At 36.7% G+C, this 12,883-nt stretch overlaps 1 protein-coding gene across 2 annotated transcripts in view; it reads right to left on the reverse strand.

Annotated features, from left to right (window-relative positions):
- Window positions 1–12,883, reverse strand: part of LOC131682199 (calponin homology domain-containing protein DDB_G0272472) — a 160,299-nt gene that overhangs the window by 6,933 nt on the left and 140,483 nt on the right. For both annotated transcript variants that reach the window (XM_058963518.1, XM_058963517.1), the window contains exon 12: window positions 5,545–5,709. In XM_058963518.1, coding sequence (XP_058819501.1) covers window positions 5,545–5,709 — 165 coding nt within the window. The remainder of the gene's footprint in view (window positions 1–5,544; window positions 5,710–12,883) is intronic.

Below are 12,883 nucleotides of genomic sequence, written 5' to 3' on the forward strand. Positions count from 1 at the left end.
ACGAAGCAGGTGACCACCAGGATCCGGAATTGTATCCGGAAGATGGACGTCAGTGCCGTCCAGCGCACTTGTGAGAGCATCGCGACTAAGTTGCGTCGTACGGCTGAGCAGGACCATTTTTCTAATAAATACTAAAAACTAATAAATTCGTTAAAATAAAAATTAATTATTAAAAAATACAGAATTTGCTTAAAAAAGTTTTTTAACTACATGACTGTGAAAATTTTCATTTTTTATTGAACACCCATTACCCGAAGTTTTGGGTCCCAGGAAACCTATGTTGAAGCAATTTTTGAAAAAAATTGGAACGGCGATTCCCCAAACCAAAGTTTGTATGAAGAACTAAGGATGATCAAAAAGAAGATACCAAGGAAAATGATCATCATTTAATATCCCATCAAACCATGTAGAAAATGTTTATTGCTTCAAAAAAGGAACCGTGCTGCGTTCAAATATTTTTTTCTAAAATCTATAATACATCTAAAAATAGCATGAAAGATCAATATCTAGCATGAAAACAAACGCAACCCGCAAAAAAAAAATTTTAATGATCGTCCCTGGAACGTAAATTTTTTTGAAAAAAAAAACAAATTCGTAACACAAAAGTTTCATTGTAATACCTGATGATTTCATGAATGAACCATCGAAGTCTAATGTCAAGTCAAACTAAAAAATGCAAAATTGGAAAATAATCTTTTTAACGGCAAAGCTTACAAAAATTGGGGGCACACTTTCCTCAAAAAAAAGTCTTTCTTTGAACTTTGAAAATTTTATGACCATCGAATTTTCCCAGTGAACTGGACTGGACTGGAGCAGAACAAATCCAAATAATATCAAAGCTTTAGGGTTCCTGCTAAATCATCGTGAAGGAATGTTTGACAACAATAGGAATGTAGCTTCATAGTCTAAAACCGAAGCTTGCATGAAATTTTTTAAAAAAATATCTCCCAGGTGAATATAAACATTTCTGTTTTATACATAAATTTCTTAAATGTTCGATTACATGTCATTGAGTTAGCACATCGAAACATACAAAAAGACCATAAACGCATTATTTTTTTGCATTGAGCTTTTAATTTGGTCGGTGTTAAGTCAGACCGGACTAAGTGACATCGTATTAATTTCGAGAAAAACGAGTTTAAGTTTGAATCTCAGCACCTTTTACGTCATAATTCGAAATTAACTTTTGTCATAAACATTTTTCAAATCTGGCAAAAGTTTCTGAATTTCACACATCGTATGCAATTTTAAATGTTCTTTGATTTGATGGTATTGAAAGAGAACACGTATCCGCTGGTTGATGTCAATCAAGCTGACATTTCTTTAGACTGAGCAAACTAATATATTTGTTTGTTTAGTGTTTATTCAACCAACTAGGACACGAATCCACTGGGTCTTTAATATGCGTGGAGAATAGGTATGGTCTTGTCTGAGTGAAGGATGACTTTTGAATTATGTATGAGGGTTGAGAATTGACAATTCGCAAGAACAATAAAACCAATTACTAATTTAGGGGACGGGCATAGCGTAGTTGGTAAATCGATTGATTTTTGTAACCCGAATAGGTTAAAACCTCTATAATCGAAATAATAAAAATATCAATTTGCGGTAATCATTTCAGTACGAGGAACAAATGTTTTATTATCATATTTAATGGTTTACTTTTAGTCCATTAAATGGTCAGTCAATTATATTGAGCTAAGAATAAGTACGTAAGGGAACATGGGGAGACTTGACCAGGTTTTCAGCTAAAACTGCACAAATCTCTAAAAAAGCCTTCAATCCCTCAAAAGTCATTGAGATATAATGTGCAGTTATTGTGCGTCTTCATGATTTTTGCAGAATTTTTAATTTCATTTTTGAAAAGTTACAAAAGTTTTTCTGTGATCGTTTTTTGGTCAAGTCTCCCCACTGCGGGGAGATTTGACCAAGGCGTGGGGAGACTTGACCAAGAGAATTTTGAAAAATCATAACAAAAAAATAATGGCATAAAACATACTGTAATTATTTTTTTCATATTGTCGAAGTCCTTAGGTACCAGTAAAAAATATAAAACGGTTGCATTCGATACATTTCGATTTTTTAATGCATTTCTTTTTAAGGATTAACTGTACTGCTTGCATTGCGTGTTCACACGTCACGAAATCAGTCCTACTGTTGCTAACTTTGTTTATTAATACTAAAATACAAAGACACTGTTTGAGGTGGGATTTTTTATGGCGTGATTAATATTAACAGTAGATACCAAAGCATAATAAATATCAGGAATTTTGCATCTTTCTTCAGCTAATTGCCACTTGGTCAAGTCTCCCCATAAAATCTTGTTCAAGTCTCCCCAACATTAGTTATTGCGTTCAATGTCATGCAAATTCTAGTAAAAACTATTCCAATGTTCTAATCTATGTAAAATCATTTTACTGCTTCACAAGGATTAAGATGGTATATTAGTGCATTAATAGTCATTAGTAGTCGAGTAGATATGTCCATACAAAGTTTGATAAAAAATTATACATCATTTAATGCAAATTTATTAATCACGTAATATTTTCTGTAAGGAAAGGATTTTTCATTCCAAACTTTTAAAATTACCTTAAGGGATCGCAACAAGTATAAAAATATGTTTGAAAAAAATTAAGAATCGAATAGAAGACGCCATAGCCAAAAATAGAATTTTGCGCTTGGTCAAGTCTCCCCATGTTCCCCTACTAATTGGAGGCGGGGTGTGTTTGATTCGTGCATGATATTTATATGGTTTACGAACGCAGCATCGATATTTTCTTCTGTTTGGCGTCTTCATTGTAATATCGCAACGTTTACTCGAACGAGGTGGAAAATTTCTAGTTCTAGTATCTCAATGCTTGTGATAATCAAGGACCATTTATAAATTCTGCCACGCTATTTGGGGGAAGAGCTATGACAAATAGTGACATAAATGGGATGGGGAGCACGTCATGTGCTTTGACGTAATCGGCTGTTTTACGCACGATTGTACGATGTATATAGGAAATCCCATAGAACATTGACACTTCTGCATACAGCGGCAATATTGTGCTCCTACAAAAAAAGATAAACTGTAATCATTTGGTTCCTATTAGACCAAAGGGATAAAGAGCGTGGTAATATGAGAGAAAGTTACTTAGTATTGGGCAATATTTGCGTGACATAATTTATGAATGGTCCACCATACCACTTTTAAACTCATTATTAATGGTCCATTGTATATTGTCGGCAACACTCCCGGCAGCTGGCTGGTTCAAGTTGTTTTCGATAAAACAAACTCTTGATAAACGGTTACCCAGCGTTTAAACACCTTCACATCTAGAACATTTACGTTTCCCAGTCCATATTTTAACATTTTATGCACGAAAATATATTCTCAGTCGCATCGCTTGCTTGAGGCGAATCCTGACTAACAAACTACCACCCAATCCATGGTACTTATGGGAGTGTCACTGAGTCGGGGCCTTCCGTTAAGTAAGTACCACATCAACACTTCCTTTCTCGTAACCGAGTTACAGTAAAGGTGGTCGTCGTGGCCCGCAATGGGGGTCCTCAGACGAAATTCTCGCTTGAACTGGATCAATTGTTATTCCCAAACAATGCTTCACAAGTAGTCTGGGTGGAAATGGGTGTCATCAGTCTGCAATCTAAGAAGTATACCGTACTTACTCCAGTGATGTCATTATCTCATTTTTTAAGATCCTGCGGCTTAGTCCAGTCGGACTTAACACCGACTATTTGTAGATCGGTACAAAATAGTTTTATATCCTCATAGAAATAGAAATGCCAGTTTTTACAACCTTCACGGGCTGTACGCGGGTTACACAACCAACAATGGAATTCTGCAGCCGACGATGCCGGCGATCTCCTAATTTGATCGCGGTACCAATAACATAATTACAGACAGGACGCTTACTTCCACGATATCTTAGGGCACAAATCTTACGTGCGCTCCTACACCATTGCACCGATGTCATTGCCCACGTTCAACGTTCCGAATTCAAGTGGGCGTTATAGTTGCTTTTTTTTGCAAAATCATTCCTGAAGAGGCCTTATTACCTCAATTCTTAAGAGCAAATACCAAGAGCAAAACAAATGGACGAAAATCATTACAAACTCCCAGCCATTAAGACATCAAACTCAGCCCCCTTTTCGGTCGGTAGGTCATCGAAAAGGTTCAATTCGTTCAGGATAAAAGAAGCCGCTGCTGCTGGCGTGGAAAGCTGTTTTATGAAGTTGTGCGCTGGTTATTCCATTGTTTACCGTGTGGTGCTCTATATTTACCAACCGGAGATAATTGGCAGTTTTCAGCAGAAAAAGTATCAAAATATTTTGCTGAAAATTTTAAATTGTTTATCACTCAGCAGCATCTAAATGGAAGAGGAACATTTTGCTGTACAATGATGGCGAATACTGCAATCGTCTGTACGTTGAAGGCAGTTTCTGTGCATAGCGGTTGTTGTGGGAATTTTTCATGGGATGGTCATTTTACATTAAACAAGCAAATAATTGTCTGTTTAGCTGTTCAAAATATAGGTAATATGAAATCTGCTATCGAGGATGTGTCAACAGCTATAAAAAATAAAACTGAGATTTTTCGAGTTTAATCAAGAGTTGGAAATTTGGAACGAAATATTTTGGAATATGAAACATAGTAAAGGTTAAGCATAATTAGCAAGGCACTCTTTTAAAAGGCAGCTTAAGTAGTTATATTTCTGAACGCAAAATTTTAAGTAATCTTATTAAACTTCATTCTAAATTCGAACGAAATTCTGCATCTTATCAACCAATCATGTGGCAAACTTGAACATTCCTACTACAAACAAGAGACGGTAGACCGCGCCCGAATCAAGGCGGCCGGATTAGTGTTCCACATGAGGGCCGGAAGATGGCACCGAAAGCAAACTACAGATAATAATACGTTTTGTTACGATGATATGACTGGTGCTTTTCTGTGGCTCCAAGCGGAATGATTGTAACGCCATGCAAAAGGAACGTAAAAACCAGAATCAGAAAGATATGAGCGCCGATAGGCAGCGAGCAATGGTCTCGGAGGCCCTTGATAGCCTTTTTTTTATTTTTTTGGGAATGGCCGCCCGTTGCAAAACTGATGTGCGCCCTGAAGCAAATACCCAAATCAGCAATCAGCTAGCACGGAAAGGAAACAACGGAAAACATAAACTAACTAGAATACACAAGTCATAAAAGTAATTTAGATCAGAAAATCATTGCGGCGCACGGTAAAAGCTAATGGAAGAAACCATTGACGGCGGAGCGAATGAGGCGCGCGCCTTCGCAAGAACAAAAGGAAGCGGGAGATGTGTTTTCTTTTTTGTGGTTTCTTTCCTTCGAACGACTGGCTTGGGACACAAAAGCATAAAAAAATCCACCATCATAACCAATCTATCCGAAACGGGTCGGAAAATATGGTTACGTAATGCGCGGAAGAATGAAATAAAATATGGTGTATCATGCGCTTAAGTTGATGCGGACTCTTGATAGGTATATGTTTGTAAGTATGTATTGCAATTCGTGATAACGTACCTGATTAACTTTATTATTGGCACAGAAGAAACCTAACGTAGCTATTAAGTCGATTATCACAGCTTGTGTTTCGCCTTTCACCTCCGATTTAGGTACGCAGTACTGCAAAAGGATGCTTACCACGTCCAGGAACTTGAACGAAAGATTCTCCTCTGATAACACGTCCTGTGAAAAAGTAAATGATTTGAAATTACGGCGTAGTAGATTTTATAGAAACAATTATCTTGTAAAGATTTCACAAAAAGCTCATTTATAGAAAACAAAGCTATGAGACTGTCGAGCTAATATTATAAGAAGTCGGCGTATCAGCTAATACAGCTTTTACTTCCAACGTTTCCATGGTTTTTTTCAATTCGTTTATTTGGCACGGCTCAAGGCGTTAGCTCCATGGAGCCGTGGTTCTTTTATATATTTAGGAGAATATGGGGAGACTTGACCAGGTTTTCAGCTAAAACTGCAAAGATCTCTAAAATATCCCTTCAATCCCTCAAAAGTCATTAGGATATAATGTGCAAAGTTATTGTGTATAGCAGTTTGATAAATTTCTATTGTTTGTTAATGCTTTTCTTTTTAAGGATTAACTGTACTGCTTTCATTGCATGTTCACACGTCACGAAGTCTGATCTTTCAAAATCACATCAGTAGGAAATCCGTTCTCCTTCCGCTTGGAGCTAATTTCCAAAACTGGCGGGGATTAATGCGCAGATTTTTTTTTATTTCAATTATAGAGGTTTTAACCTTAAGGTCATTCGCCTCTTCGGGTTAGAAAAATCTCTTAGGAAAAATTTCTAACCCTATGTGCGGGGTCGGGACTCGAACCCAGGTGCGCTGCGTACAAGGCAATCGATTTACCAATACGCTACGCCCACTCCCTGCGCAAGTTTTCTTGTGTTCGAATGGAGTAGCGTTTGTAAAAGAAAATGTTATAGGATCGATAATTATTATTCGCTAGCGCAAAACAATATTTAGTGACACGACAGCGTGTACGGTAATACAAGCGAAGTGGCTTAGTACTGAGTCGTTTAAAATGTCGTAGATGTGCATTACCCCACGGTGCCTTACGAGCTGGCCTACGCACAGAACATAATCAGTCAAGTGGGCACTGATCACAGCTGTGAAATATGCAACGGTACAGTCAATATCTTCCGCATGCTCGAGTGAATACCAGTCCGCATTAAGGAGTGCTCAGCTCGGGATATCCTAAAAAATTACAGTATTCGGCAGACTAATAATAACTTCTACGGGAGGATGATTTGCATCAATCACAGAAAAAGATTCAGCAGGTTTCTTGAATCTGACAGTAGGCAAGTGCTGTCTCATTCCATAAGACAATGTTCAGGATACGACCGTAACGATTTACAATGCTATTAATTTGTGTGAGACAGATGAAGCTGAAGCATGTTGACTACAGGTGCGACATTGTCATGTGTGTCCTAAATGAGGGCAGACTGATTGTAGTCTCCAAACAATAATGCGCAATCATTACTTCCAAGCAGCAATCGATCGGATAATGTTGTTTGCACTGGCTATGTCACTCTTACGATCTGGTGGTAAATAAATTACACCGACGCTAACAAAACGGTCAGGTAGCTTCAGTTTAACGAACAGCTGTTCTAACGAAACGTCAACAGGTGTTGGATCGACGAAACTATGCAATGCAGTAGACACGGCGATGAGTACGCCCCCTCCGCGTGATTTAAGGAGATTCACAAAACTGCGATCGTTTCTATAAACAGCATATGTATCGCTAAAAAGCTGACGAGAATGAATCCTGTTGTCTATCCAGGACTGGATCAGAACAATCATATCGTAATGGGAAGAAGAGATTGCTAGAAATACTTCTTCGATTTTTGTGCGTAGGCCTCGAACGTTCTGGTAAACAATCGTCAGTTTACCATTCAGTCTGCATCAAAAGTCGGTTCCTGAAATTCCTCCACATCATGATGATCGTCTGATAACCCGTACGCCTTGTCATTATTTGAGAGACGAGCAATACCATTCGAAGCTTCAGCAGGACATGTACTGCTTCTAGTGTTACCTGAGCGGACAGTTACGATGCGATCAAAATTATCATTTTGAAGTTGAAGATTCACAGCGGTGGTGCGTGTAAGTTAAATTTACTTTGAGGGCGTTGTATTGCTTCGGAAGAACATATACCATTCTTGGATTAACCTGACAGAAGAAGACGCTTACTCGTCAGGTAATCCGAGGTTGCTCACAGAGGAACATGAAGTTGGACTGACGAGCTTATCCGGGATAGTTTGGTGCTACTGTCCACCACCAGATGAATTCTTCTCCGGAGCAATCCTGATGATTGGTCATTATATTTTTGAATTGGTCACAAATTCACGGAAGTAGATGTTCTCCGGCCAAGTGTTTTTGGATAGAGCCTTGTCACTGAATGATTTGCTAACGCCAACTTTGAATGTAATGAAGTTCAGCGATGAGAGATCCTTTTCCTTTGGAACTAGACGAACTATTCTCGGTTGCAGATCCTTCCCCAGACAATCTTTCACAAGTGTAGAAAATTTATCATCCGTCGTACTGGGATCAAATGCAAACAAGTAGACCCATAACCAGAGTCGGAAAATGTTTTTTTCATTTGCCAAAATCAGGCGAAACTGACGAAAGAACGAAGCTTCATTCCATACCACTAGCACTTTGCGAAATCGAAAATGAAACAACGGGCTAGGACAAAACAAACGTGTAGCAGAGCGTTTTCATTATTCTCTCACGCACGCTCGTTTTCGCTTTGAATTTCAGAATGATGTTGGTAACTTCGATATTGAGGTTACTGCTGGGGAAACGAAAATACACTAGTAATGATATTTATTTGTCGATGCTCGATTCTGTAGATTTGCGAGCTAATGAGGGTATTGTAAGACGGAAGCCTAATCGGTGTGCATATTTCTCATTTTAACTATGTTCTAGTTGCATTATTAGATGCGCATTGCATTAATTTCATTTAATGAATGAGAATCGCAAATTACTGAGCATGCATCAAAACGAAATTGAAATTTCGGATTGTCATAGGAAAACGAAAGTCGCTGCTGCTGCTACTCGTTTCCGTAGAATCGAGAGAGGAGGGGACATCGCCTTTATTGTTTTTTTTTCATGCATTTAGCGACGAAAGAGGCAAGGAAAGGACGAAGATGAATCCTCTGAATTTCGTCGTTCATTGAATTTTAGGCTCTGCCCATAACAGCTCCTCAGGTGGTGAAACTGTTTTTATCGTTTCATACGCAGCTTTGGCTCCACGAATAATAGTTTTTTTGAGCGTATTATCTTTACGCTTGCGCTTAGAAATCCTTTTCCATGGTGTATTTACAGTCAGAGATAGCGGTTTTGTATCGACTTTAACCGAGAGAGATTTTATGATATGCTTCAAATCAGCTATATCCTTCTTAAAAGATTTCAGGTAATTGTCGTGGGGCATTGTATTCTCGCAACAACGAGAAGCCATTGTACGAAAATTATCATTACTAAACAAATCAGCACACTCGGCACACATCCAGAATAAATTCCGTGAGTGAATTCCAAAGACGTCTCGAATATCATAATCCATCTTGACACATATCATGTGGAGCGAATTTCCGCAGTACCCACGACAGGTGATTCGCTGAGAATCATTAACGACTTTCGAGCAGGTGGTACAAGCCATACTTTTGAGCGACGAAATAACGCTTGCATGCAACATGTGATAACTCAGCTATCCACCAGAAGAGGTCGCTTTTGCCGAAAAAATTGAGCGTGATAACGTCAAGTAAAACCAAAAACTTCACTATTACTTTCACAAATCAACTTTCAATTGCTGTAAGTCACGAAACTTCAACACACTCGTACGACCGAATAACGAAAAAATAGATAAACCAAAAATAAAATAAATTGTAAAAAAACTAAAAATTTGGAAAAAGCTTTCAGCTTTTATTATTTGAACTGACACGAAAAACTATACGTTAACTACCCTACTAATCAGTGAATGTATTTTTTATATCAATTAAACCAGAAATAATTTCAATGTTCCCAAAATATTAAAAACATATTATTTGACCCGTTAAAACTTAATAACCTTAACTACATATTCAGATAAATATTTATTCGTTCCAACATTTAAAATAAATTCAGCATACAATAATTTTTACTGAAAAAATCATTTGATTCATACAGAAAAATATTTATTTTTGAGTCACCCTAATTACTAGTAAAGTTAATTTTAAATATATTTAATTATCTAAACACAAATTCAAAGCTTTTCTTTAAAGACATTATGAACCTTCACGACCAAATTATTTTTTGAGCCACCTTTATGAGTAATTAAAGTTTTTCCTAATAAGTTTTAATATCAAAATCGATTTGGCACCCGAAAAATTCTAAAAAAATTGATGATTGACGTTTCAACAAGATAAATATTTTTGAGCCACCCCAATGTTTATTTTCAATGTAGTTTAATATCAAAAACGAATTCGGTGTTCCAAAATTACATTAAAACATCTTATTTGATCCGAAGCAATATATATATATATATATATATATATATATATATATATATATATATATATATATATATATATATATATATATATATATATATATATATATATATATATATATATATATATATATATATATATATATATATATATATATATATATATATATATATATATATATATATATATATATATATAAAACTGTTAAGGCAACTTAACAGCACACCAAGAGAGAGCGCCACTTCGTCACTGTTGTGATTTCTTATGACAAGCGCCATTTAGCACATTTCGAGAAAAACGATTTGTAAAGTTTGAGATTGAATATCTTGAAACTAATAAATGGTATAAACAATTCAAAGAAGACAATTGACACTTCTATCTATTCTGTATTAACCCTCCGGCACTCGCACGGGTGGCTCCCCGAATGAGCAGCCGCTAGTGCTGGAAGAAGATTTCGCTAGAATTTCGGAAGGTGTTGCACAAAATACAACGGCGCGAGTGCCGGAGGGTTAATCTCTCAAATACTACGAAGATCGGTCGACTGTTGCAAATTTTTACTATAATGCAAACAAAAGTCGCACTATCACGTGTCATTGATGACAAAATTTGTATGGCGTGTCATAATCGTGCATGAAAAATTCCACTGCATGGAAAATTTACCATAGAAAAAAAATGTGAATTATTAACTTTTATTCATGTCATTGGCTTCATTTGGTCTATAAACAATCGGTGCGATGCATTTCGAAGGAAATGAGTCAAGGAATCTAGAAAAATAGTTATTTTTGGTTCCAGTGTTGTCAAATATGCTATATTAAATTGAAAATGGTCGACATAATTTTTTTCTATTTAGTCTTGCTGGAATTTCTGATGTAGGTCATGAGATTATAACTATGATTTTAAGCTGGAAAAAATAATTTTTCCGATGTACACGAATTATTTCATAAAGAAAACCTTTATCTTTTAATTCAACCTGGCAGCAAATTATTCTATTACTAGTCGGTAAGGATCAGAAAAATTGTCGGCTCCCTTATTTGGTCGGTACTATACTGCCGCTCTACGCATAATTGTCCCATGTATACAAGGAACCCCATGTCACAAGGGACAGTTATTCATATGGCAACAGTACAACTGCAATAACTTCGAGCACCGATGAAGTGAACTCCAAAGTTTCGTCGAGTTTGGTTGGTTTTTCCGATAATTTCGAGCTGCCATCAATAAATGAGAAGACGAACTTTTTATCTAAATTAAATTACTAACCAACGGTGATGTTCGATGGGTATGTTACAGCAGCTAGAAGCCCACATTGCAAAAAATAAATATTTGCCAAATATATTGCTTTTCGATCTTTGAGCAAGCATCGCATTTTGAGAAATACTAAAACGAGCTTAGTGCTTGAATTCGACTATGAGGTGTAAGTATATAATTCACAATTGAAAAAGACTTTTGATTAGATTCACAGACGAATTTCACAAATTTTAATGAGTACCAATTTGCGCGTTTAATGCTTAATGCTACGTGTAAGTAAGGTTGTCTTCTACTAGAAGCCAAAGCACCGCGAACAAGTATAAGAAATAGATAAACTCATTGAGGCGAATTGTACCAAATAAGTTTACGGGATAAGAATCGAAAAGTTAAATTGGAAATGAATAATTGAATATGCCAAATTCGGTAGCTGACATCGCGTTTCGTGAAAAATCCAAAATGTATCACGAGAGAAAATCGTTTGCAATTTTTATCTATAGATATCGTAACGCTGCTGTCGCAGATCCAACGACTGTTTACTCAGCACAGCAAGTGATTTAAAATGCTACCAAAACATCTTCAGTAATCACGACCGAAACGAATCTCAGCTATTTATTGGAGGATGGCGTATTTCAGATACGGCCCATCAGATCCGCTACAACTGGCTGACTTGTTGCGTGATTGTGTTATTCTGCAAACAAAGGGTGAGCTGAACGTTTGAACGAGATTGCTACTGGTGTACCGGCTACATCCTACATACTAGTCACCAGCCGAAAGGCGTGACGAAATTTTTCGATACAGTCTGCCTTGATTAGAAGTTTCCATTTCAAGCTTTCAACAACTGGATAAATATTGTTTTTGAGTGAAGATTTTAATTAGGTTTGACGGGCTTGGAATACTTTCAGCTTCAAGTGCTTGGAGGAACTCATCGATCGATGGTGAGATTTGTGTGCGAAACTTGTTGAAACCAAGTACGCTTTCAGTCAGAATATTTCTTTTATTATAATATAAAGCACATACACATTCACGGCGATGCTCTGACTGCTGCTGGCGATGCCTTGATTCTGATTTGAAAAATATTTCACGGATGCGCAGCTCTTATTTACACTGTGTGTTTCTCGGTAGAAAAAATATTGAAAGTGGATAAAACAATTTCGAGAGCTAAATTCAGCAATCAAAATTGAAAGCTCGGATAACGGAAAACCATCCACTGTTGATGTTTGCAGAATATGATAATACTAAGTGCGCCAAATAGTAGCTTTCGATGTATAATTCACGGAAAACCCCGCAATCACAAAATTACAGTATTGCACTTGTTGATTTTTGTCTTAGTTCTTTCAACTAAAAATGGCTAACGCTCTACCAATATATATTCGGTACGCTTCTTCTATCCCCGTACAGTGCTACTATTTAGTAAAGGGTGTACGAAATCAAATTGCATCACTTTTAAATTATTGCAACTTTTTTGCCTTTCTCACGTGAAGAAAGGCTATGAAATCACGTCCTATAGCTCATAAATCTTCTTACAAATTGGCTACATATTACTGAAAAATTCATCATATTACTGAAAAATTAGTGATTTTTACTATTTTTGTCTACCATTTATG

Source organism: Topomyia yanbarensis, chromosome 2, assembly GCF_030247195.1.
Source record: "Topomyia yanbarensis strain Yona2022 chromosome 2, ASM3024719v1, whole genome shotgun sequence".
NCBI lineage: Eukaryota > Metazoa > Arthropoda > Insecta > Diptera > Culicidae > Topomyia > Topomyia yanbarensis.